At 60.1% G+C, this 25,523-nt stretch overlaps 1 protein-coding gene across 4 annotated transcripts in view; it reads right to left on the reverse strand.

The window, feature by feature from the left end:
• Positions 1-302: 302 nt before the first annotated feature.
• AGPAT3 (1-acylglycerol-3-phosphate O-acyltransferase 3) overlaps positions 303-25,523 on the reverse strand; it is a gene marked incomplete at its 3' end in the record, with an annotated part of 82,903 nt that continues 57,682 nt past the window's right edge. For 2 of the 4 annotated variants that reach the window (XM_082720937.1, XM_082720936.1), the window contains exons 2-9: positions 19,942-20,168; positions 14,892-15,061; positions 14,115-14,276; positions 13,093-13,246; positions 12,388-12,490; positions 9,809-9,884; positions 5,500-5,698; positions 4,514-4,968 (exon numbers count right to left, since the gene is read on the reverse strand). In XM_082720937.1, coding sequence (XP_082577063.1) covers positions 4,880-4,968; positions 5,500-5,698; positions 9,809-9,884; positions 12,388-12,490; positions 13,093-13,246; positions 14,115-14,276; positions 14,892-15,061; positions 19,942-20,119 — 1,131 coding nt within the window. In that variant the 5' untranslated portion in view covers positions 20,120-20,168. Of the gene's footprint in view, positions 4,168-4,209; positions 4,969-5,499; positions 5,699-9,808; positions 9,885-12,383; positions 12,491-13,092; positions 13,247-14,114; positions 14,277-14,891; positions 15,062-19,941; positions 20,169-25,523 lie in introns of those variants that run through there. The other 2 variants (XR_014308937.1, XM_082720938.1) reach the window with 2 other exon arrangements.

Here is a 25,523-nt window from a genome sequence, read left to right on the forward strand (position 1 = left end):
GCGCGCTCCCCGCTGAGCGTGGAGCCCAACGCGGGGCTCGATCTCATGGCCTTGAGCTCATGACCTGAGCCGACACCTAGAGTGGGAGGCTCAACCGACCGAGCCCCCCAAGCGCCCCTCGGAGGACAACATTTTTAAAAACGAGTCTAGACGTGGGACTTGAGGGAGAGCCCCTCTGAGCTGGTCTCAGGCGCCCTGAGCAGAACGTGGACGTGGCCCTGTCCCTGCCGCCACGGCCACATGGGAGCAGAGCAGGAGGCACATCATTGGCAGCTGCTCCCTGAGCACAGGTGACACCAGGCTTCTTTCAGCTCGATTTATTTTCACAAGACAGAAGTGAGAGCCTGGGCAGCTCTCGGTTCTAACAAGAGTTCTTTTCTTTATAAAGAAGAAAAATTGTTCCTTGATTTTCTCCACAGAATGAATTTGTTGTTACAAAAAAATAATTTTTAATATATACATGCCTACTTTGGAAAACCTTTTTGTTCTTGATGGCTTTTAAGACCCATGTTTAGGCAGAGGGCCGCTGGGCACGTCCCCCGCTGATTCTCCCCTTGCCCTTGCCGGATGGCCTCTCTCCTTTCCAATTTCCCCTTCCTAAAGCATCTTACATGAAATGGAGAAGCCTGGGAAGCGTGAGCTGCGGGAGGCCCCCCGAGGGGGCAGTCTCTGTGGGCGGGTGGCTCGGCGTCCCCCGCTTCCCGGGGGGAACGTGAGCACGCTGGAGACAACGTTTACCCTGTGGATGTTTCCTCCCTCTCGGCGACAGCAGCAATGTTAAGAGACACACATGGCGCCTGCAGCATTTTATCTAGAAAGTACCACCGTCAGGGCAGGTGCAGACACGCCCACGTACAGAGCAATCGCCACAGAGTGTGGCGGACACAGCCGGTTGTTCAGAACGCAGACTGGTAAAGTTTCAGGTAGCTTGTCCATCCCCACCCCACCCCCACAGGCTCCCATAGGCCAAAAATACCTCTATCCTGGACTACATAAAGCTTGTGAGTAGCAAAACTTGTAAAAATGAAGTGTACAAAAGGAAACACCCATATAATACATTTGCACCCTGTAGAGAATTCATCACTCTTTGAAACTGGCCAACAGGCAGGCAGGACCCATCCGTCAGTTCGGGAAAAGAGCCCCGACGTCCATCACACGCACCGAGCTGGGGGTCCGCGTGGTTTTCCAAAGAGAGAGGCTCATTCACAGTTACAGTACTTGGCGACCGTCTCTGTGGCTCAGAAGCCAGTGGCATTTCCCGGCATCTAGGTGAGTCACATTTGATTGTCACAACGTACGAATCTCACGGGTCTGAGACAATACACACAGGCGGACCAGAGGCATTTCTTCGTGGCCTCAGGTAGCTCAGTTTAACTTAACACGGCTTAGTGCATGTCAGGGCCTTGTCGTTCGACGCCGGCCCCGTCACTTTTGAAACAGGAAGTTAAGAAACTGAAAAGTTGACGAGAAAAGAAAACTCCAGAACGTGTCATTAGAGAGCTTAAAAATGTTAAGCAATGCCATGGTCTTTGAAAAGAATATTTGGCTGCTGACCGGGCTGGCTGGTGTCCACGTCTCTGGCCATCTCCTACCCTGTGCAGCTCATGGGGATGCCACCAATTTCACGGAATTGGACGGCAGCAAATGCTCGTGTTCTGACTGAGTTCATGTGTGGCCACCCCTCGGCCAAGCAGAACACAGCGTGTCATCTACCCTCCCCTTCCCTGCACTGGGGTGTCCCGGCCCGGACAGATGAGGGTATAGAACCCGTCCCGGGGCCCCGGGCGCTCACAGAGGCTCTCTTTCCAGCAGGAGCTCACTCGCTGGAGACAGGAGCGGGCACCTGGGCCACGGACACGCCATGTCCAGAGAGGAAGCGGGCAGGCACGCCAGGCCCACTGCTGTCCCGCCAAGCCTGGTTAGACTGGGGGAGTGTTAGAAGCCACGGGATGCCACGGGACACCGAGCGCGGCATGCAGGGGTCGCTGAGAACCTGGAAGCGTGAGCTGCCGCGCACGGTTGGACAGCTCGGCTGAGGATGAGCAGGCCGGAAAGATTCTGCGTGGCTTGTCCCGTCAGTGCCCCAGTGGAGGAAGCGACATGGAGTGTGACGGCCCCGAGATCGCCCCGAACGCGCGCCCCACTCTTGGCTCAGCTCAACGGTGGCGCTAACTGAACGCGCAGAAGGAAAAGGCTCCCGTGCCTTGGAGGGGGCGTAGCCGGGCGGACGAGGGGAGACTCTGGGTGGATCGGGGGCCGCACGTGCGGTGTTTACGACTAAGTGTAGTTTACATTGTTGGTTTATGTTGCTGTTTGTGGTTTGTACATTCGGAACGCCTCTCTTCCGCCAGACTCTGTGCTTCTCGAGGACAGGGGCTGTGAGGACACCTCAAGGAGGGCTGCGCTGCCACCAAGCACCGGGTGGCCAGGGTCGCTTCTTGCTTTGGATGAACTGCAAACGAGGACATGCTTTCTGACCGGCTCCGCCCTTCCCCAGCACCTCCTGGCCCGCCGGCAGTGGGGACGGTCACTTACACGGCCCTCTCGGAGTCCCCCAGTGCTGGTAGCAGCCACAGGCAGCTTGGAAGTCCCTGGAACTCCCCAGAGGGAGATGCACAGGCTGGGGCCCTCCCCCCCCAGGGAGCCAAGAGATGAGCCACCAGCAGCCCCCAGGCTCTGAGCTCAGCCTATGGGGTGCCGGCAGGGGATGCCAGGGCCTGGTGCCTGAGTGCACCCCAACCACGGCCAGCCCGCACGGTCCAAACACTCAGCCTTAATTTGGACATTGACTTCAGCAACAGAGAAGGCTCCGTTGTGGGGCGTGAGGAGGAAAAAAAAGCGCTGTTCTGACTGATTTAAAAAAATTAAAGGAGTCCCCCTCTCCCTTTCCCTTCTGCGGTGGATGAAAAGCAACCTATCCCCTCCGAAAACAAACAAAACCCCCAAGCATTCATGGTGTAGACTTTATTGCTCTCAAGGTCTTGGCACTAAGTGCGCAAGCTCATCTGTTAGATGGGGAGGGACTCGCTGAGATTTCACGCCCACTGGCCCTGGTCTCCGTGCCGGCGGGACTCTGCGCGGCGCGCTCGGCGACCCCGGCGGGCTCACCGGGCGCGCCGCAACCCCGAGGGCAGAGAACTCATCGAGAGCTGGGGGTTAACGGGTGGGAGATCTAAATCTGCGTCTTGCAGGTGACGCGTCTGGGCTCGGGGACATCCCCGGGGCTGGGGAGTTACTGACACACACAGATGGCCGTGCTGCGGAAGGGCAAGCAGCCCAAGGCAGGCCCTCCCTGCAGTGCGGGGTCTCAGCTGGGAAGGAGGGGAGCTGTGCTTGAACACAGGGGGGCTGTCCTGCCTCTGCCTCATGGGGGCTGAGCCCCACCACGCCCTTCACCCCGGCGACCACCCAGAATCCAACAGCGTCCCCCTAGAGAGCATGTGCTGTCTCCAGAAACCCTCCGGAAACACAGACTTTGGCCCGATGCGTAAGTACTCGCCCGACTGCATTTCTGTCTTTCCCATGCCTCTTTCCTCCACCTCCTCTCCTAGAAAATTCCACCTGCCTCTCTTGGGAATGCTGGTTCCAGGCCACCAGAGCCAACACCGCTAGTGCTCCTTCCCTTGCTAAACCGGGCGAGGGAGTGTTGACTCGGAAACCACACACCTGAGGCTTAGGAAGGAAGTCCGCGGCCGGGCGGGCAGCAGCGGGATGCTTGAGCTGAGCCCGGGGAGCCGGCTGCTGGGGGCCTCCCACGCTCCTCCTTCCACCAGCCCAGCGGCCCTAGCCCCACGGCTCCATCTGCGGAACACGCAGCTCCCTGGGGCCGGGGACCCACGACAGGTCACGGGGAGACACCCCATGGCGGGGGCGGGGCAGCTGAGGGTGAGCAGTACCCCCAAGCCCCCGGGGTGATGCTGGCCACACGGGAGCAGGCCACCCCTGGGACCGGGGCCTGCTTGGGGGAGGCAGGCAGGCAGAGTGCGGGCGAGGCTCCCCACGGCCGCTTCTCATCGGGGAGCCGAGCCGCCGATGGGCCAACTGTAAAAATAAAACCTCCCGAAGCCGACGAGCTCCACGTGAGCAGTGTGCAGCCAGAAGAGGTTCGCTGGTGGCCGCTCTTTACACCAGCATCCAAGGGCCCCGTGGGGTGCAGGGGTGCAGCCCCTAGAGGCCGCATGGGGAAAGAGGGATGGGGGCTCCAGCCACTGGGGGAAGGGGCCCCTAAACTATAAAAACGCAAGGTACCCGCGCACGGGGATAGGGAGGAGACGGGAAAGCAGGGGTCTGACCGTGAAATGGGGCTACCCGTCCATCCGACACGCGGTGTGCTCGGCCCCCGGAGCGCTCTGCACGCCCAGCTCATGGGCGAGCGCGGAGCAGAGGCGCTGGGCGCTCCGGGGGCCTGGGACCTCCATGTCCCCCCTTCTGGGAGGACAGGGAAAGTTCGCTGAGGGGAGGGGAGGCGGCGAAGGGCCCGGGTGAGTTCCCGAAATAACCGATCAAAACAAAATGGGATCTAAGTTTAAGCAGAGAAAGCGTCCAAAGGCCCCCTCTGGCAGCAGAATCTCTCGAGATGACATCAGGGTGGGACCCGTGACCCAGGCGTGGCTGCCCCCCGCCCCCTCACACACGCGGCCCCTGCGCCAGGCGCTGTGGTGGACTCGGCCCCACGCAGGGGTGCAGCCGGAGTCTTCCTCTGCAGGGGCCTCCGACGGCTTCGCTCTTGGCTCAAGGTTTCCTGGTCAATATTAGTCACCAGTTATTAAGAAAAATCGTTTCTAAGGGTCTTTTGTTCCGATCTGTGTGTGTTGTTCTGTGTCTAATCGAGTTAATGGACACCACCGTCAGGTTACGTGTGCACCATCACTGCCGGTAATTACTCCTTTTTCTTAAATTCCTGGTTTCCGTAGCTAGAGCCTTTTTCTATTTCAGTTACTCCTATTAGTCGGCGGACTCCAAAGGACGCTTTAAGACAGGAGAAAGGCAAGGTTAGACCAGCCGATTGGCCGTCCAGTCGGAAAACCTGACGGTGGGGTAGGGCAGTCCCGACCTTTTGCCTCTGACCTTCCGTGGGGTCGGCAAGCCAGCCCTCTCCCTGCTCCCTCCCCGCTCCCACACGGGGCCAGCCGGGTCTGAGGGGCACAGGGGGTGGGCCTGGTGGGGGAGAGCCTGAGTGTCCGACCATCGACCATCGACTAAGGCTCCAGGGACATCCTGAGGTCCCAGAACTGTGTGCAGGGCTGTAAAGTAATGGCCTTGTCCTCAGAGACCCCCAGACCACCTCGCAGACCCAGGAGCCTGACCCCAGCAGCAGCACACGATGCCGCGAGAGCAGGTAGGTAGGCAGATGGCCCTGGGACGCACGACCCTGTGGCGTAGCAGACAGGCTGGAAAGAGTCTGGGGGACCCCGCTGCCGACGGGCCGGCCACCTCGACGGCCCCCAGGCTCCAGCACAGAAGACCCCCAGCCCGAGCCGCGTCCTTCACATCCGTTACCTGCCCCGACAAGCCCCAGGAACGTCAGGATCAGGAGGGGCGAGCCGCTCGCAAAGACGCCCAAGACACAACTGAAGAGAGGAGACAGGAGGACGGTGGCCCAGGACAGGAAGTTCAGGAGTGTCCAGGGCCGGCGCGGGGGCTTGAACTGCTGTCCTGGGAACGTGCCCTTCTGGTTGTACATCTCTTGCAAGGCGTCCTGGAAGAGTCGGGAGATGGAGCTGCCACCGGCTCAGCCCCACGTCTACCCCTGGGAGTGGCGGAAGGATCCTGCCTGCGGGTGCTGGGAGGGTCTGGGAGGGGAGCTCAGCTCGCCCCCTGCCCTGAAGACCGACTCGCCACAGTGCCCACGTGGGCCGTGGCTTCTTCCAGGCAGCAGCTCCGTCCCCTTCAGAGCTGGGACACAGGCCAGGAAGCGTAGCTGGTACGCACACTGCGTCCACCCAGGGCACACGGGCTCGTGCACGCTCGGTCTGGCTCACTGAGAGGACACGCAGGGCCCGGCCGGCTGAGCGGCTCTCGCGACTCTCCGAGCTCACGTCCTCCGCTTCTCCCGACTCCCCACGGACCCTCCCTCCCCTCTCTCCTTGCAGGGCTCTGCTGGAACAGACAGGGTCTCAGCCACCAGCCTCCAGACCCCCCAGCCGCATCCAGCCTGTGCCCCCTCCCTGAAGCCTGCCAGGCACTCGGCCACCGTAGCCCAGACTCACGTGGCCAGGGAAGAGCAGCCCTGGAGTGAGGACTCCATACCGCTTCCCTCCCCGCCCGACTGCCCGCCACTCCCTGACTGTGCAGCGGGACAGAGGGCAAGAGGCCGGGAGGCCCGGGATCCCCCCCACCCCGGCCCACACCCCCCACCGGTCCGCTCCCACATCTGCGGAACAGGGAAACCACACGGCGCGACCTCTGTGGTCCAGTTCCAGGTTATGCCTGGTGCTAACGGGAGCTGTCGATGCCTCTGGGAAGCTCTCACATCCGCTCAAAGCACTGAGTCTGGCCACAGCTGGGTCTGCACCTTGCCTGGGCCTGAGCACGAGCCTCATGTTGGGGGTAGACTTTACTTAGATTAAAAAATTAAATTAAGGGGCACCTGGGTGGCTCAGTGGGTTAAATCCTCTGCCTTCGGCACAGGTCATGATCCCAGATTCCTGGGATTGAGCCCCATGTCGGGCTCTCTGCTCAGCGGGGAGCCTGCTTCCACCTCTCTCTCTGCCTGCCTCTCTGCCTGCTTGTGATCTCTGTCAAATAAATAAATAAAATCTTTTTTAAAAAAACTAAATTAAGTTTAAAAACGTCTGGGGGGCTCAGTCGGTTAAGCGTCCAGCTCCTGGTTTCAGCTCAGGTCATGATCTCAGGGTGGTGGGATCAAGCCCCGCGTCGGGCTCCCTGCTGTGTGTGGAGGCTGCCCCTCCCTCCCGCCCTCTAAAAATAAACAAATAAATAAATAAAAATTTTAAAAAAGGTCTTTTTAAAAAAACCTGAAAGGAGTGAATTAAACCTATTTATGTCAGTGTTGACAGATATAAACATGATAGTGACTGACAAAAGAAAAAATAGAACACCTTAATGTCCTTAATATAAAGTAAACCGTTAAGTGACACAAAAAATGACTAAAAATGTTACCATGTATTTCAGTAGTATAGAAAAACATGGCAAATAATAGAAAAATATCTATGTTTTCAAAAGTCATCTATGTCAAAGCTTGTCCCTTGCTACATCTGTGTTAGATGATTCTAGAAGGTGAACCTTAGGGACAGAGATGAGGCCCCTACTCCGGCACCTCCAGAGGCTGCTGGGTCCCGGCTGGGCCCTCTGTCCTCCACCCCCGACACGCTGCAGGTGCACCCAACAAGTGTGTGCGTGCAAACAGAGTCTCCACCTGGCCCGCACGCGCACCGTCGCCCACCGTGTCGACACACTGCGTCCACACGATCTAGTTCTGCAGATGAAACGCAGTCGGTTCACCACGACTGCACCATCGCAGATGAACACACACACTGTCCTGTTTCCTAACGACACAGTTACGTTACTTCTCCTCTTCTGTTGAATAACACTGTTGCACACAATTGTCTATCGTAAGAGTTAAAACCCTCACAAGCTGCCTGGCTTCGGAGACGGACTGTCTTCTGCAGCCTCCTGTGCTCAAGATCTCTCTGCCTTTCTGTCTACCTACACGCGAATGCTGCATTTCTTTCCCACTAGGCTTTATTTCTCTTCTGGAGAGACTCACCTTCTTGGAAATCGTACATTCATTTTATCTGAGATTTCCAGCGCAGGCACATGGCGCTGGTGATCCTCCTCCCGTCTCCCGTGCTCCTCGCGGGCTTACCTTTTCATTTCTGTGGATGCTGTCCCTCTTCTAACGGGACAGGCTTGTCCACCGTTTTCTACATTGTTAGTATTTTTATTTTTATGTTCTTCTTTTTATTTATTTTACTTTTTTTTTATTTTGTTAGTATTTTTAAAGGAAAAGCATTTGGTACAGTTAATAACATGCTTTTGTAGCTTTGCTTTCTGTTCAAATGATGAATGCTATGTTTATATTATGTTCTTTGTTCTAGTCTCTCTGGGTTTACTCTATTTTTAACACGTGTATGCATACGTGCATGTCAGTGTGCGTGTGACTATTAGGATAAAACGTGTGTAAGGCGTTTATAAGAGGCCCCGGCGCATAGTAAGGTGTGTCTAATGTCAACTTCACAGTCACTCCCTCGTGGGAACGACTTCCCCTCTCTCCGGTTCTTCTAAGATCTCACGGTCTTCCGCATCCCGCGATTTCGGATCAGTAGGGACGGATTTCTCTTTATTTCCCTGTTCCAGACCTGTGTTTCTGGAACCCGACGGATGCCAGGAGCTCACCGTTGTCATCTCTGACACCTGCCCTCCACCACTCCTGTCCCTTTCTGAACCTGCCAGTAGTCACAGAGCGGACCTCTCGGCCTGTGCTCCGCGTCTGCTAAACTTCCTTTCCTGTCCGTGCTTCTGCTGTGCTACCTTCTGAGTAATCTCCTCGAAGTCTTCCAGGTCACTCTCTCTTCCGCTGGACCCAATCTGTCATTTAACCTACTAACTAACACTTCACCGTCAGTCAGTGACTCGGTTTTTGCTGCCTGTAAATTCTACCTGGTTCTTCTCAAATCTTTTTCTCCGTGGGTGTTACTCTTTTTGGGTCCTTCTTCGTGCTCAGTCACTTCAAACAAACTGATTTTAGTCTCTGCGGATCCGCTGGCGAACGTCCTCCGTTCTGTGTCCGTGCGGCGCTGCACACGTGCTCTGTTCTGTGCTCGTCTCCCACGGGACTTGACCCACGGAAACCTGTGTTTACCTGCATTTCTCCAGCTCTCTGTGTGCTTTTCTCGGGAACTCTGGAGTGCTTTGTCTAGAACCACTTGTTGACATTTTGGCTCTGCTCTCCCTGAACTATGTCGCTGGGATAAATTCAAACCCCAAACCCCTCTGAGCACCGACCTGTGATTACGAGTTATCAGGGAGACCTTGTTGAGACCAAGAGAAAGGAGAAGGTCGAAGTCTTTTTCCTGTGCGGGCAGGTAGGTTTCTTTTAATTCACTGTGCGAGGGCAAACCTCTCAAAAGTTTCTGCCTGCAACGAGCTCAACCCTACCTTCTGTTTCCGGGCGGGCATTCAGACCCAAGACTCCAGGGTAAGGGTGAGGGGACCAGCAAACGCCATCGCAGGGGTGGGGCGTCCCCAAGTTCACAGGCTTACACCGGGTTTTCAGCTCTACCTTCTTTTTGGACCCTTAGAGATGTCCCTTATTTTCTTAAAAGCTCACCCGTGCCTTTAAAAGGGAACCTGTTGTATGTGGAAAGGACCTTGTCTCTCTCTAAGCGCCCCCAATGCTGAAGATGAAGATACCGTGTCCTGTGTGTTCGTGTGTATAAAACAAGCTGGTGTGAAGTTTCAGGGCAGGGCGTGCTGCGGGGGGGAGCGGAGAAGGATCCGTGCTTGGCACACGGATCTCCTCACGTCACCTACACTGCGTCTCTTGCATAAATCACACACACACTATGTGCAGGCTGTAGATCTATCCACTTTTACGAGAAACGCGAAACCAGTGTGATAGTGTGGCAGCCACAGTTGTACGTCATCCTTCCTACTTTTCTCTAGTGTGCTGAGTTCTCACAAGTCAAGAAACATGCAAGATGCTGGAAAGAAGGTGGGAAGTGGTTGAGAGCCGCATGTTCTCCCTCTCCAGACGTCCGCGTGCACGCCCCGCCTGCCCCATGAGCCGCCCCGCCAAAACCTCTTCCCGAGACCCCCGGGGAAGAGGAGAGCCGCATGCCTTTACCTTCTCCTGGTACAATTTATGAAGCCACTGGGCCGCTTCCTTCTCATCCAGTGGGATCTCTTCCAGAGGAAACCTCCTGTTTGGGGAAGAAGATTGAAAGCCAAGTGGCTTCCCCGTGGGAGGGCATCAAACAGGAGAGGGGGGTCGTCGCTGGCCCCACCTTTCCTGGTCGTGCCTCACTCTCAAGTTCCAAGGCCACAAAGACAGCAAAGACATCCACCCCGGGCACAGAGGAACTGACCCCTGCAGGACCACGGGGGCCACGGAGGGAGGGGTGCTTGTGAGCACTGTAAGGGAACAGATCACGCCCCCATTTCCACGGAGAAGGGTGCACATTTGTGAGCTGCAACAGGAGTTTTGGTCTTTCTTAATAGTTCATTCTTAGGAAATAATCAAATCTGACAGTGTCTTCCATCAGGCCAAGAGGATTGTATTTCACCAATGAGATCTACTTGCTCCGAATATGAAAAGCAAGAGAGATTCAGAACTTTAATCTGAACTCACAAACAGCTGACTCCAGAGAAGACACAATTTATTTATATCCCTAATCACCAGGGGATCACCGGCCCAGGAGCGCAGGTGTCTTCGGGGGGGACAAGCAGGGCAAGGGCAGGAAGGGCTGTCCACCGCAGCTGCAGTCCCTGAGGCCGCCGGCAGGGGGCGCGGGGGGACATGCGTGAGAAGGAATGACCTTGGCGGTGTTCTTCCCGCAGGGCCGCCCACCCCTGGGATGGAGGCGGGTGCCACTCTCACGCAGCCTCTGGAGAGTGCTGGACGCCCACGGGGAGTGAGGGAAAGGCGGAGCCCTCTACACGAAAGTGCTCTAACTCCGGACCCACGGGTGAGGAGACCAAGTCTGGAAGGGTGGGCTGCTGAGGGACGCGCCCACGGGCTTCCCACCCACCCACCTGGCCACACCCAGGCTCTAGTGTCAGTCAGCGACGCGCAGTACAAAGTGTATAAATTAAGAATTTAAAAGCACGATACAAAACTAAACTATGAGGGCTCCTGGGTGGCTCAGTGGGTTAAGCCTCTGCCTCCAGCTCAGGTCATGATCTTGGGGTCCTGGGATCGAGCCCCGCATCGGCCTCTCTGCTCTGCAGGGAGCCTGCTCCCCGCCCCCGCCTGCCTCTCTGCCTACTTGTGATCTCTGTCTGTCAAATAAATGAATAAAATCTTAAAAAAAAAAAAAAAAGTCCGCTCCCAGAGCGGACTTGAGTCCCGTGAAGAATGCTGACCCCAAACGAACTCGGGGAGGCTCAGGCCACCACCCCCGGATGCCCCTGGCCGTGTCCCAGCACAACTTCACCAGCAGGGGAATAGGAAAAGGACTCCAAAGAGGAAACTTCCATGAGCCCAAGAAAGCTTCGGCTTGTTTGACGACAAGCATGTGCCTCAGTGGGTGTTGCTCTCCTCCAAATTTGCCGCACGGTGAGAACCACAAAACAGCACATTGACGCTTTTAGACATTCTAAGAACATGTCTGTTAAAATGAAGTTAGGTAAAGTGTAGTTTCAGGCTTTCCGCAACAAAGGGGGAAATGAACAGAAGGCTCAGGTCTGCTCCTGCCGGAGGTGACGGTCCCTTAGAGGGGCAGTGCTACCGGTGGGGTGGCCGTGAGCACGGGCCTGGAGCCGGATCAGGAGGGCTCCCCCAACCCTGCCACCTGCTGGCTAGGACCTGGGCCACCCTGCCCCCCAAACACCCCAGGACCAGGGAGGGTGAGCACCGGCACAGAGGCCACCACAGCTGTCACTGTCCTGGACCACAGCAGGTGCTCTCATACGAACCACAGCGAGGGCTGGAGGCTGCCAGGACCAGTAAGTCCCAGGAAAGCTGCCTGGTCCCTGCTGGTTCCAGAGATCTAAGGGCAAGGACGCCGGCTCTGTACCTCCTCTGAGCCAATCCACTGCAAGCCGCAGGAGAAAAAGCCCCCTGGCTTATTCTTAACATTCACAAAATTACTCCTGCATTGGGGGGTGAAACTGCTTTAGATGGGGTCACATGAGGGGGGCCTCTGAGAGCTCTGGGGGCCAGGCTGAGCGGGGCGGAGACCCAGTCAGAGCTGGTGGGTGACAGACCAGGGGAGCTGACCCCGCACGTGGTTTAGGCACACACCGGCCGGTCCTGCCTTCCTGCACACGGTGAAGGAACCTGGAGAGGCGGGGCTGGCAAGTTCAACTGAGCTGATCCAGACCAGAGGGGGACCTGGAGGGCCCGCCCACCATTATGCTTTGAGCTGAGGCCAAAGTCAAAACCCCCACTATTAAGAACACCAGGCGCAGGGCTGGGACAGCTCCCCCAGCTCCCACTTCTGCCTGTGGGAATCTGAGTCGTGGTCCAAGCTGGAGCCAAGCCTCTTTTAAAGGGCCTCTGTGCTCCCTGCGGCAAGAGAGGCTGCCCCACCCTCGGGGCTTCCAGAACATTCTGCCTTCACCCCGCACCCACCCCTTCACCTTGTAGGAGAGCTAGTGCTTGTGTCTGTCCCCACATGTGCAGTCCTGGGGCGCAGGCTGTCTCCAGGCTGCACGGGGAGGGCCCGGTGCCAAGGGCTGGGGACACGGGGAGGGGCGGCTCACCTCACACACATGTCGGCCTCGTACTTCTTCCCGTAGAGGATTCCCAGCAAAGACGGGTTCTTATTTCCACGGAAGTTCAGCGTGACGTCGTAGACCGCAGCAACTGCAGGGATGGGAGGGCGTGAGACCGGGGCCTGCACCGCACCCATGCCCGCACCCATGCCTGCACCCATGCCCGCACCCATGCCCGCACCTGCACCCTGCTCAGCCCCGCACCCGGCTCGGCCCGTACCCGGCTCGGCCCCGCACCTGCACACGACTCAGCCCCGCACCCCGCTGGGCCCCACAGGCTCCTCTCTGCATACGTGGGGGTGCTCAGTACTGCATTTACTGACATCTGTTTTCAGATTTAGGGTCTGGCTGCTGTTTGTTCCCCGTGTTCTATGTCCTATATTTGATCTTGCCCCCTTTGGCACTCATTAGATAGATAGTATTTTCCCCTTTAGAATAAGGTTTTCACTCACATCACTTTTTCACTCCGTGTATCTGTCACCTGTACCATCAACCAGCCTTCCATCGCCTCAGAGATGCCAGGGCCAGCCGACACACGGTCACTGTGCTCACTGGCTCCCCGTCCCAGCCCCTGCTGCCCTCTCTCTACACGGCCCGGCTGTCCCTTGTGTAGCTTTGGACACATCATGACTTCCCGGTCTCGCTGCCCCGCAGAGCCCAAAGCGCGCACGGCCACCTCCGGCTGGCCCTCACCTGTCCCTCGCAGGCACTGGACCGCCGTGGTGAAGCCCTTGGTGCGAGGCAGCAGGTGGTACTTGAGCACGGGGAGCCCCTTGGACAGGGCCACCTCCATGCTGACGCGGTGCTTCTTCTCCGTGAAGCGTGTGCCCTCGCAGTACAGGAGGAACTGCCACATGAGAGTGGACAAGGTCACCCCAGGCGACGGGCTCACAGAGCGCGCGCTGCTCAGTTCGCAGCGAGGACGGAGCACTCCAGGGACCGGTGGGGCATCATGTACAACGTGACTTTATTTAGGGTGTGACCCACGCTCCGGCCACGCACTGCCCCTCGCAGAACAGCTGAGCCGTGACCCTGATTCTCGAGGACCGAGAAAGACCACTTTCTGGAAGGAACGCAAACAGGAAGATGCCGGGGCAGCAGCCTCCTCACCAGGGGGCGGAAAACCGGAAGTCTCTTATCCCTCTGCCTCCCCGGGGAGATTAGAAATGCCACTAAGTAGCCAGTTTTCAAAGGCCTCCTGCCAGAGACCAGAAAGCTCAGAAAGGGAAACAATGTTCAAACCGACAGACTGCCATTGTTTCTGATGGGGGGGGGGTCTCAGACTCCTGAAAGGGGCTGGAAACAAAGGCGGAACCCCCGCCCCAGGGGCCTGAGGGGTGCTCATTCTGAAGGGCAGGCTAAGTCTTCTTTGAAGTACAAGTTGATCCCCAGAACCAGAGGGTCCCTGGGGTCTGCTCTGCAGCCTGGCTCCCCAGAAGCTCCCCCTCCACCCAGCCAGGAGCCAGGCAGGTGTCCCAGGGCAGCGGGCAGGAAGGGAGGCTCGCTCCCTCTCCAGGTGCCTTCAGTGGGGCTCTGGGTCTGCACTGGGGCAGAGGGAAGTGGGTGAGCTGGGAGGGGCCCCCCAGCCTGCAAGCTCAGAGGGGGAGGGGCCTGGCCCTGCTGTGACCTTGCTCCTGGGGTCGGGTCAGGTTCTCATGGGCTGCAGTGCATGCGCATCGCAGAGGTTGTGCGGGTCGGGAGGCCAGAGCACTCACCCACATGTACTCGGGGTAGTCGGACAAGCGCTTCAGCCCCTCGATGACGGTGTCCCGGTCCTCCTCCCATTTCCGCTTGCAGAACACGATCTCCAGGAAGTACCACGTCCAGCCGATGAGCGGCACGTAAAGCAGCTCCCTCTTTGCGAGGACTTTGGAACTCTGGAGGGAGGGGGCAGGTGGTGAGAGTCCAGACCCTCGCAGGCACCACTGGGACTGGCTTGGTGTTTGGTGACTTTGCCGTCAATGAGGCGGCCCTGCTCTGAACGTGCCCGCTGATTTCCACATGACCCCAAGGGGCAGGCATGCCGTCCGACAGACAAGGAAACTGAGGCACAGGCCAAGTGGAGGGAGGGGTTGCCTGCTCTGGCCGCGAGGACCGGGGCTCCCCGAGGGTGACCTGGGATGACCCATATGGCTGCTTTGTCTGCAGCGCCTGCTCAGCCGGCCTCAGGCGGCCCTGCTGTGGCCCTGCTGTTTCCCTGCAACTGCTCGGCTGGCCAAGGGAGCTCTGGGCTCTCGATACGCAAGGTTCGTGGGAAGCAGAGCAATAAGCCTGAGCTCAGGACAAGCTCTGGAGAGCTGAGGGCTGACCTGACCTGACCTGACCTCAGACTCTGGGCTCAGAGGACTCAGGGGCTACACTGGAAGGGAAGAAAACCCCAGACCCCATGTCACTCACCCCCCAAATCCCCCGGGATTTTGGACCCCTCGCACTTCCCCAGGTCCCCCGTGTGGCTCACCCCCGAGCACCTCCCAGGACCCCGCACTGCTCACCCCCAGCACGCCAAAGCGCTCACACATGGTCCACCCGCAGAGGAAGTCAATTTCGAAGTTGTGGTTGAGGATGATGACCACGTGCTCCTTGCCGAAACGGTCGACCGTGGCCTGGTCCGTGAACAGCGTGCATTCCGTACAGGACCACCACTCCAGCAGCATAACCAGCTCTGCGGACACAGGGGAGCGGGGTCAGCAGGTGCGGGGGGCTGGGCTCGGCTCCACGCCCCCCGCTGCAGGAGGGGCCGGCCAAGCTCGTGCTCAGGGCACTTTACAGGACGTTCATCCAGGGTGGGGCTTCCGGCTACAAATGAGTTTTGATGGTTCATATTTCATAAATTTAATTTTCCAAAGTTATAATGATCTTTTCTAAGCCCAAGTCAGGGAGAACACAAATGGAAAGCAGAAGTGGAGGAAAACCGTCATCTTAGACGGACGCCTTCCCGTCCTATTATGATCCCCACAGTCACATTTTATCCACACACACACAGCCAGCCCCAGCAGTGTAGCAGTGTGGCAGTGCCCACCGTGGCCAGGCGTGCCCAGAAAGGTGACCCCACAGACCGGGAAGCCTGACCTTCGGGCTCAGGATCACTGCAGGGAAGCCCCGTTGTTTTTGTGCTGGACCAGTCTACCCATCTTCTGATGGGACTGGCCCTCAGGGATGGAGGCCAGGACCTGGAGAGCGGGCTCCATGCCTGACTACCTGGGCCTCAGTTTCCCCATTTACGGAAAGGAGGAAATCGTGCTTCCTTACAGGGCCTCTGGACTGCTCAGGCCACAGCTTGTGACGTTAACATCCCAGAACTAGAGGACTGGGGCGGGTCTCTCTTTCCCGACGGGCACCCCCACCAGCCCAGGCCGAGGACCCGCCCGGGCCCAGGTGAGGGCCGCCTGGGCTCTGTCCCCGACATGCTGCGGATCAGGGCTCCCACCTTTCTTGTCTGCGAGATGGCAGGGGGACAGAGGTCTGCCCCTCGATGATCCCTTGACACTCACCGGCCCCTTCCACCCGGGGGAAGGCAGGTCAGCAGAAAAGACCACCTGCCCGAGGCAAACTTGGCACCGATGACTCTGCGAGCCTTGGATGATTCCATCCCACGTTCTTGAGCCTGGAGAGAGGCTCAGGCATGGGAGACAATCACTCCTAATGGACACTTGTCCCCCAGGCCCCGAGAAGATGCTCGGTACCAGCAGTCATCAGGATGGGACCAAACCACGGCGGGACACCCCTCCCTGCTCCTCGGGAGGGCTGTCCCTGGACACAGATGGGGGAGACGGCACACCGCCTGTCTCACCACCGGGCACCACTGGGCCCCTCACCGCCCGGCACCACTGGGCACGCACGGCGGGGTGGCTGCTGGGCACGTGCTGGGTACTTTCTCGGTACTGGGAGTCCACACGGAGCTTCTGGACGACCCAGCGATTCTACCCCAGATCCCAGTGGGGACCCATGTGGCCTGGAGCCGTGTGGCAGCCAAACGGAAGAAACCACCCCAGTGACCACAGAGTGATGCACGACTGGGTGACACCGTCCAGCCACACCGCACCATGTGACCCAGCCACGACCTGGGCGGGCCCGGAAAACAGCGTGCTCGGGGAGAGGCCGTCCTGAAGGACTGACCTGTAGGGACCGTATACTGTGAAGGGGTGAACTTACTCTCAGGAAAGCTGCTGAAAAGAAGAGGAAGGAAAGCAGAGGCCACAAGGCCGCTTGTGCATGTGGAAGTGCCCCCTGCCGACGGGGCCTCCGGCCACCTGCCCCAGCGAGACACGGAGACACGGAGACACGGAGACACGGAGACACGGCTGGCAAGGAGCCCCGCTCCCGCTCCCCCCCCCACTCTGGCTCTGGTTTAATCCGAAGGCAGCAGCCGGGGCAGGGCCTGGGCAAAGTCACAGGGTCACAGGGGACCATCGGGGAGGCTGTTGGTCTGAAAGCGATTTGTGGGGAATGGGCGAAGGTTTTTTCCATTACTCTAGTACAAACACTTGTGACGCACCCTCTTAACACGCCCTCAGTGCACAATCCTGTGCCGTTTCCGCTGGGCACAGGGCTGGACGGCATCACAAACCCTGTGGCCCTCCAGGTGTGGCCCATTTCAGGTCCCTCTCGGACACAGAACAGGGTGGGACATGTCCTGGGACCGGCTCCCCCACCCAACGTCCTGAGGTCGGCGTGGTCCCATGAGGCAGCAGGCCCCGTGTAAAGGCAGGATATTGCCTGCTGCAGGCTCGGACCACGCAGTCTCTATGGGTTCGTCCGCTGCCGGACAGGTGTCCCCACCGCGGGCCCTCAGGAACGATGCTGCCACGGACAAGGAGAAGTTCTGCTTCCTTACCCCTTGTCTGAGAGGCCCCAGTAGGGCCTTGGCCTCCTGACCCAGGGCGGCCAGGGGCAGGGGTACAGGCTGGCTCGGCGGCCCTCGCCCGCTGTGCAGCCCCACCTGGAAGTGGGACGTCTCGGCTCCCACCCCGCAGGCGCTCCGGGGCCCGTCGGCCTCGCGGGCAATGCTGCGTGAACGCGGGCTGTCCCAACTGTCCTGTGTCTCACCGAGGTGCCCAGAGACACACATGGAGGGAGGGACAGACAGACACCCGAGATCCCCTACAGACATTCTCACGAGGATGAGCCCGAGGGTCGCCTGTGGGGAAGCTTGGTCTGTGCTCGTAGAGGGGAGGACGGGCCGGGGTGGCCCTGCCCATCTCACCAGAAGACCGGCAGCCTCCCTGTCGGTGGAGTGCGGTGACAGGCGGCCGCCGACCTGTCTTCCGTGCCCGGGGTCCTGGCCTGGCGGGGGCACCTGAACTGGGCTTTGGCTCCTGGGCCCAGCACTCATTTTCCGGCGGGGCTTCCTTCGCTCCGAACGAGCCAGTGCTCGCTTGCAGCCTCTCACCCGCCGCCCGCCGCCGCCCGCAGACACCCCTCGTTGACTCGGTCTGGACAGTGCAGCTGCGAGGGAGGCAATGCTCTTTCCCCGCCCGGAAGGTTCGGCGTGGCCGGGTCAGTGGGAGCCCGAGGCCGGACGGGGGTCACACTGGGGACATACTCAGTTCAGCAACTACAGTTCTGCCTTAGGGAAGTGTTACTTGATTCTCCTTGTCGCTGTCCGGCAGTCTTTCGTCTATGTCTCTCGCGTGTCCCCGTCCTCCGGCTATGTCTTCGCTTTGTCTTCATCCATGAGAGTCTCTGAGCCGAACCTGGGAGGCGTCGCCCCCAGATCTGCAGACCCCAGACCCCGCTGCTAACCTGCTCCCCCCAGCCACGGCTCCGGGTCCGGGTTTCGATCTGGTCCCCCGCCCAGCAGCTGGTCCAGCCGGGCCCTGGAAGTCAAGCTCAAGGTTCTGTGCCAGTGCCCGGCTCTCTGCTGGGGGAAGGGGCAGGGCTGGGAGGCCCCCGTTACGAGCTGTGCCCCCAGCCAGGCGCTAACCAGCCGGCCTCGCCCAGGACCGAGCCGGCTGGAGTGTTTTCCCCTTACGACCCTGCTGCACGCGGAGGCCACAGTTTAGTTTTTGTTAATGAGTGTTGGCGCTTTTGGTGAGGTTCCATCCGACTCCGCTGTACTCATGAGTGGAACCTGGTTCCCGCCCGACAGGAGTTTCGTTCTCCCTTCCCTACCCCACAGAATCCTCTTTTATCTGAAACAGAAACCAGACCCTGGGAACTGAAGCTACTGAGCCTATGAGGCAAGCTAAAGCCCCGGGCCAGCTCGCCGCTCTCGGCCGAGGTGGCGGGAGTCACGGTGTCCGGCCTCCACGGCCAGCCTCCTGTCTGCACCCCCGAAGCTGGGAGGTAAGAGAGCCCCGTTTCCCGTAGGCCCTGGAATGGGTGTCGTTTCTCTTTATGATAAGGGAAACATGGTCTTGTGCTAAGAAATGTAAGCACCAAGTCAGACATAATCATAAGTAAACGTAAATAATGAAAAGAATAAGAACCAAACAAGGAGTAAATCAGTGAAAGTAAAACATAAAAAAGTGAGTAGTAGAAGTCCTCGTTCCTCCACTCCCCGGGACTTTCAGTTTCCTGGCGACCCCTGGGGACCCTCCAGGCACGACCGGCCATAGACAGGTGCACGCGTTGTCCGCAGAGAAAACAGGAGTGTGCCGCACACTCTGTTGTGCACCTTGTCTTTCCCTTAGGAACGTATCTGTGGACGGTTCTGTGTCGGGACGGAGAGGCCCTGGCTCGTCCCGGCTGCGGGGCCGCTGTCCCCTCACCGTACTTGGTCTCCGCTAAGGGGCACCACGGCGGCTGCTGGTTTTGTGCTAACGTGGAAGTGACAGAATGAGAACGTCCGTGCAGATAGGTACTTCCGCGGGTGACCGTCCAGGGACACTCTCGCTCCGTAGAATGACGGTTGACATAGACAGAGGGCTCTGGTGCGGGGAGCCACTGGCAGGGGCTCCTCCTACAATGGCCCCAGGGCCCTGCGGACACACCATAGCACGAGACTTGAGCTCTGGTGACAGCGGGCTTTGCTGCCAGCGTCCCTGTCCACCCGGCAGGTGGAGACCAATGTCATGTGCATACACACACCCGGGGCGCATCGGCCCCAGACACGCACGTCTACACACGTATGCAAAGGTGGGCGAGTCCTTGTCATTCACAGACAGACACTCCTGTGCGCACAGAGCGGATGGGCGCCTGCCGCTGCCTCGTGCTGCTCTGGCCCCGGCTGGCCTGTGGGCTGGCAGCCGGCAAACCGACTTTACGTCTGTCCTCAAACTCCCGAAATACCGAAAATACACACCCTCAAAATCCCGAAACATGCCAAACCACATGAAACCGTGTCCTCCGGGCTCCAGGCGGCCGACGGTCGGAACGTCACCAGGCTCAACCCCGCGGACAGCCTGGGGTTAGGCATCTAGCGGCACGTGTGCCGGCCACTCCCGAGGAGCCCCTCTGGTCCCGGGGCGCGGGGAGGGGGCGGGGGATCCCCTGCTGGACCCTGCCTGCCGGTCATGCCCCGGCAGGGGCTGGTTCCTGGGGCACAAAGGACATCCTCCCCCACCGGCGACCCTCCCCCGCCCCGTGCGCAGCGACACTCACGGCTCCACAGCGAGTAGGCGAGGCGGCAGTTGAGCCGGCGGTAGAGCTGCTTGTTGACGGGCCAGAGGACCAGCGTGCACAGCTGGACGAAGTTGATGACCAGCCCGCTGACCACGAACACGAACCCGATGAGCAGGTGCACCGCGAACTGGGTCTTCAGGTAGGCGAGCAAGCCCATGGCCGCTGCTCAGGAGCGGGCACAGGGTCCTTCACTGAGAACAGCCGTCCTGGGGGGACAGGGGCAGCGGTCAGCACGGGGCGTGGCGGGCGCCCGGGGCCCAGGCGGCCGCACGCGGACGGTCCTCCGCGGGGTTCGCGGCACAGCCCGCCCGCAGCTCACCCGCGCCACACTCCGCGGTCCTCCTGGGAGTGACACGCAGGTCACGCCTGCGTCACACACGCTCAGACCACACGCAAACACACAGCCCCGGGCACACAAGGAAGGAAGAAAAGTCTAAAACTAATGCCCCCAAATATTACTGGTGACCGATCACCTCTAGGAAAAAATATACAGATCGTTTTTATTTTAGCCTTTTTGAGCATCATTTAAAAGACAAAACTGCACATGAACTCCACGGAAGCAGACGCACAATCTGCTATTCCACTCCCAAGCCGTGGCGGCCCTGGAAGCTGACAGCCTCTGACTGGGCTCTAACACCGCCCGGTGACTCAGCCAGGGCCCCTAACCGGTTTCTCTCCCCTTCTCACGTGCCTGCGTGTCTTACCTCCTCGGGTGATGCCCGAGGCTCAGCTCACATTTCTCAGTTGCGCCTGTCCCCTGAGCTGCCCCGTCACACCCCTGGTGGCAGAGAGCCAAGCAGGGAGCTGAGATCCCAGCTCAGGGCCGCCCGAGGCCGGCGCACCTGCAGACCTGGTCCCGGGAGGGGCGCCCACACTCGCTGCTGCGGCATGGGGCGTGGAGCTGGCTGAGATGGGCTCCCTGACTCTCTGGGGCGGGGCTTGCTTCACTTCACAAGCTGAGCACCCTGGGGGCACCCCTGCCCCCTCCGGGGACCACACCGACTGTGCTAGAAACACAAAGCTATGACTTCCGAGACTGAGCTGCAAAACAGTTTTTGCCCAGTCCCTGGTCTTCGCAGGGTCACTCTCGGGGGAGCCAGCTGCCAGGGCTGGAGGATGGTTGAGCCGCAGGTCCTGGGCATGAAAGCTGGGTGTCCAGGCCTGGTCAGGCGTTTGGGGGCCCACAGTCCCGCGAGCAGCCCTGACCCACCAGCCCATAGTAGCTGTAGTACCAATCCCGAGACCTGGAGTAAGGACGGGCAGTGTTTGTCTCACACCAGCGCTGGGACGGTTTGTTATTAACTCAGTAGCCCACGGTTCCGATAACTGGCCCTCTGGACGCAAAGGACAGAAAACCCACATGGGACAGCAAAGATACTTCCTCCTGCGTTGTCGGGGACACCGTAAACACCGCCCTCCGAGGAGACAGAAGCACGACAGGTGGCTTGGCGCGGTCCCACTGTGAGTAGCAGGAGGACCAGACTCCACCGCGGGCGGGGACACTGCGTCCACACTCCCTCCGCGGGCAGGGATGCTTCTAGAAAGCAGAGTCCCGAACACGCCAGGCCTGACGACGTCCTCCTTCCACGAACGAGAGGAAACGGCGCCGCCCGGCCCAGCATCGCTGCCCATCCCCGCACCTCACAGGCACGCGGCACACACTCTGCTCGCACCGCCTGCCACACGGGCCAGAACCACCAGGGTCCCCAGAAGCCAGTGCGAAAGCTGCTGTATCAGCCATGATCCTCTTAAAAGCAGATCCCCAGGTCCCGGCCGGCCACTGATTCCATCCCTAGGGCACGAGGTCCAGGTCCCACAAGGTACAGCTCACCCCCGCTCAGATGCACTCACTGGCACACAGCGGGAAAGCCACGGCCATGGTCAAGGCCGTGGTCATGTCAGGATGCTTCCCATCACCCCTGCCCAGGCAGCGCCCAGCCCCTGGCAAGGCCACCGGGCTCTGGCACCGCAGATCCGGCTTCCTCTCCTCTAGGCTCACATGAGCAGAAGCACACGGGACCTGACGTGCGGCTCAGCACGCGTGTCCACCACCGTTCAGCCTGAACGCGGAGCGAACTTCCACGGGGCACGTCCCATCTGCCGACCCACCTGCCGACAGCTTCCGGCCCTGTGCAGGCTTTGCCGACCGTGCAGGTCTGAGCACCAGTCTCTGTGCGAACATAGGCTCTCACCCGGGGATCTGTTTCAGCCCCGAGGTGAGAGTAGCCGGTCCTGGGCGCCTGAGCCTGATCTACGGGTCGGTCGCCAGGATGCTGCCGAGCTGCACCCGCCCAGACACACGTTGCTCACACCCTTGCCACCAACACCACATCCTCCTGTCGGGAGTGAGATGCCTGCGGCCCAGCTGGCTTCCCTGCCCCAGGCCCCGGGACTCATCTTCCCTGACGACGGCTGATGGACGTGGCCTGGGGCTGGTCTTGGACTGGAGTGTCGTTCCGATGGCTCACCTCCTTTACGACTCACATTCATGACCTGTCCTGTCCTCCCGCGGTCACTGTGGGGGGTGGGGGTCCCGCCTGCTCTCTGCCAGGCTCCCGGGACCTGAGGGTGAGCCTGACCCTGGGCTCTCCTGAGACCGGCATCGTCTGACCTGCCTGATCTGCCCTGCTGGTCACCTGCCTGGGCTGTGAGTCTTTGGCCCAGACGAACCAGAAGTGGGGTCCAAACACGACTTCATCACTCCGTGTGGGCCAGACTCCCCCCTAAGGAACATCAGCCACGGCAGTTCAGGGCTCGTCCCTGACACCCACCTCACAAGAGCACCCTGTGTCGACCCTCTGCTTGGATGCTGCCAGGCTCGGCCCGCATGCTCCCGGCCTTGGTGGGCACAGCAGGAGTGTGGCAGGGGGAAGGGTCTCGGGGTGCGGGGCATGCTTGCAAACATCTTGCCTCTCACCAGACCAGTTCGGGTCAGGCTCTGTGTGTTTGTGTGCACACCGGCGCACCGTCAAGTTTTACTTTTCATACAGAGCCCGTTCTGCTGCACGCAGCCCATGGGGCTGAAGACTGCAGTGCCCGCCGGCTGCCGCCACCACCCCCATCTGTGTCAGAGACACGCAGGTCAGCTGTAAAGTCAGGGAAGACGCTTCGTTCTATCCCCTGCGGTCCCCCTGCGGGACCTTATCCTGACGTCGTCAACGAGGCTCTGGCCTCCGACTTGCTAACAGGAATCGCTGTGAACACCCAAGCTCGCATGTCCGCCCAGCTCCGTCCTTGGTGACGCTCCAACCCCATCACGCCATCTGCATGTCATCTCTCGTCTCTGCCCCTTACGACCACACTCAGGGTCTCCCGGGGCTGCTGCGCAATGTCAGGAGTTCAGGGACGCCCCGGGATCAGGACCCGCTGCACTGGGGCGTGTATATCCGGACTTCTCCGGATGGTGCTGCCCTGTGCCCACGTGGATGTCCCTTGTGGCTGTTTCCTGACGGCACACGACACTTCTGTGGGACAGTGCCCGTGCAGGCCAATCCCAGGGGTCACGGTATCACACAGCAATCTCCACTTGCACCTTCGGGATGGCCGGAGGTTATAGTAAACCCCAGAAGGTGGGTTCCTGGCGTCTAGACCTGCCTCCACGTTACAGGGGAGGAAACTGAGGCCCAGAGCCTTCAAGACCGGCTGCTCAGGACGGGGAAGCCAGAGCCGAGCCCCTGGCCGAGCCCCCGGCCACACGTGTGCGTCTGACACACGGACAGGAGAAAAGCCCACAGCGCAGTCCATTGTGCTGCCCAGGCAGCACCCGGAAGAGCCCCCCGCACCCCGGCCTTGGAAGACACCAGCTGCTCACAAGGGCCTGTCCCCTCATGTAGCACTTTCTCATCAATGCTCAGAGGCCGTTGCTGAACAGTGAGGAAGGCTGGGCCTGTCTCCATGCATCAGGGAACAGTCAGATTGCTCGAGAAGCCGGCATCTGCTCAACTAGATCCGGAGGGTGAGGCGGCCGCCTCCTGGGTGAGTGGCCCTGGACAAGCTGCTCGAGGCAGGATGTGCTGTGTGCTCAGCCTCTCAAAGTGGGGGTATGGGGTGTGCCACCCCTCAGGGCTAGAAGGCACAGGACTGACGGCTGGCCAGTCAGAGAGGGGCAGTGAGTGGCTCGCTGGGCCGGGCTGAGCTAAAGCTGTTCACAGAGCAGCAACACAGCCCCATGTGCTTCCCCGGCCATGGCAGGGACGCAGGCCCGGGTCTCTGCAGAAGCCAGCCAGCCTTCCGGTGGGGCCAGACCCTGCTCCCTGCGCTAGCGCCCCGCCCCCCAAGAAGTGGGACCCTGTCCCTCCTGGGGCTCTCAATGCCGATCCCGAGCCCGTGGTCCCTGCTGCTGAGCTGTCTGTGGCTCGGGGCATGAGAGAGGCCTGGCCCCTCAGACCCCATGGGGCACCTCTCACTGTGGCTGAACTGGGTCCCCCAAAAGCTATGTTGGGGTCCTAACCGCCAGGTCCTGAGACAGCGGCCGTACCTGGAGGTTTGAAGAGCTGATGGTGTTACATGAGGCCATCGGGTCCTGACGCCGTCTGCCCGGAGTCCTCAGGAGAGAGACTGGACACAGCCTCCCACGAGGGAGCCCGCGAAGCACAGGCCGAGACGTGGTCGGCGAACAGGTCCCTCCTCCGCGGCCCCTCAGGGAACCGAGCCCGGCCCACCCTTGATCTCGGACGCCAGTCCCGGCCGGGGAACGGCTGCTGCGGAAGCCGCCGGGCATGAGGCGCTCTGGCCAGATGGTCCCGCGCCGCGCCAGCCGCTGCCCCCGCAGAAGCTCTTACAAAGACTCGGGCCTTGTTCCGGTCCCGGAATTCGGGAAGAGTGCGGACCAGCTCCCGTCCTGCTGTCTGCTTGGCACTGCCGCCCAGGGCCTCCCCGAGCTCCAGGGCAGACCCGTCCCCAGATGCCCACAGACCCTCTCTCCTGGCACTCATGCCTCTGTCCCTCTGCTTCAAGAACTAGCCAGTCTGGGGGTCTGACCTGCAGACAGCCTCCCAGGCGCCCCCCCGTCTTGGTGGAAACCCCCATATTTCCAACAAAGCGTTTGCACGGGAACAGAAACTGGGGTCACCCATCTGCCACCCTCCACACCGTCAGGGTGACGGCCAGTGACCGTGCACGGAGGGGCTGCCTTTGGTGCCTCTGCCCCTCTCCCCCCCAGCGTCCACGTCACGGTGGGAAAGCAGCAGGGGACCCTTCGATGGCGTCCAGTGGCCCCAAGGCCACGTCTCCTGCACGGCTCCGCGCTGGTCTCTGCAGGTGACCTGTGGCCCCCACCTGAGAGCCCGGGACCAGCTACGGTCACGAGTCGGCCACTCCAACCACTGCCTACTCTGAGCCGAGCTCCCAGCCCGTGGCCTCACATGGCCTGTCCGAGGACTCTCTGAGCGTGAGTGTAACCACGGCCAGACGGGGGCTGGTGACGGCAGAAGACGCTCAATACACCAAAACGCATTGTCCTTGATGCTCCGGGCGCGTGCTCCCCGCCACAGGCTGCGGACCGCTGCGCTCCATGCGGATGTCGGTTGTCCACACCCGAAGCCTGTTGTGTGGCCGAGCCA

This window comes from Mustela nivalis (genome assembly GCF_964662115.1).
Source record: "Mustela nivalis genome assembly, chromosome: 1".
NCBI lineage: Eukaryota > Metazoa > Chordata > Mammalia > Carnivora > Mustelidae > Mustela > Mustela nivalis.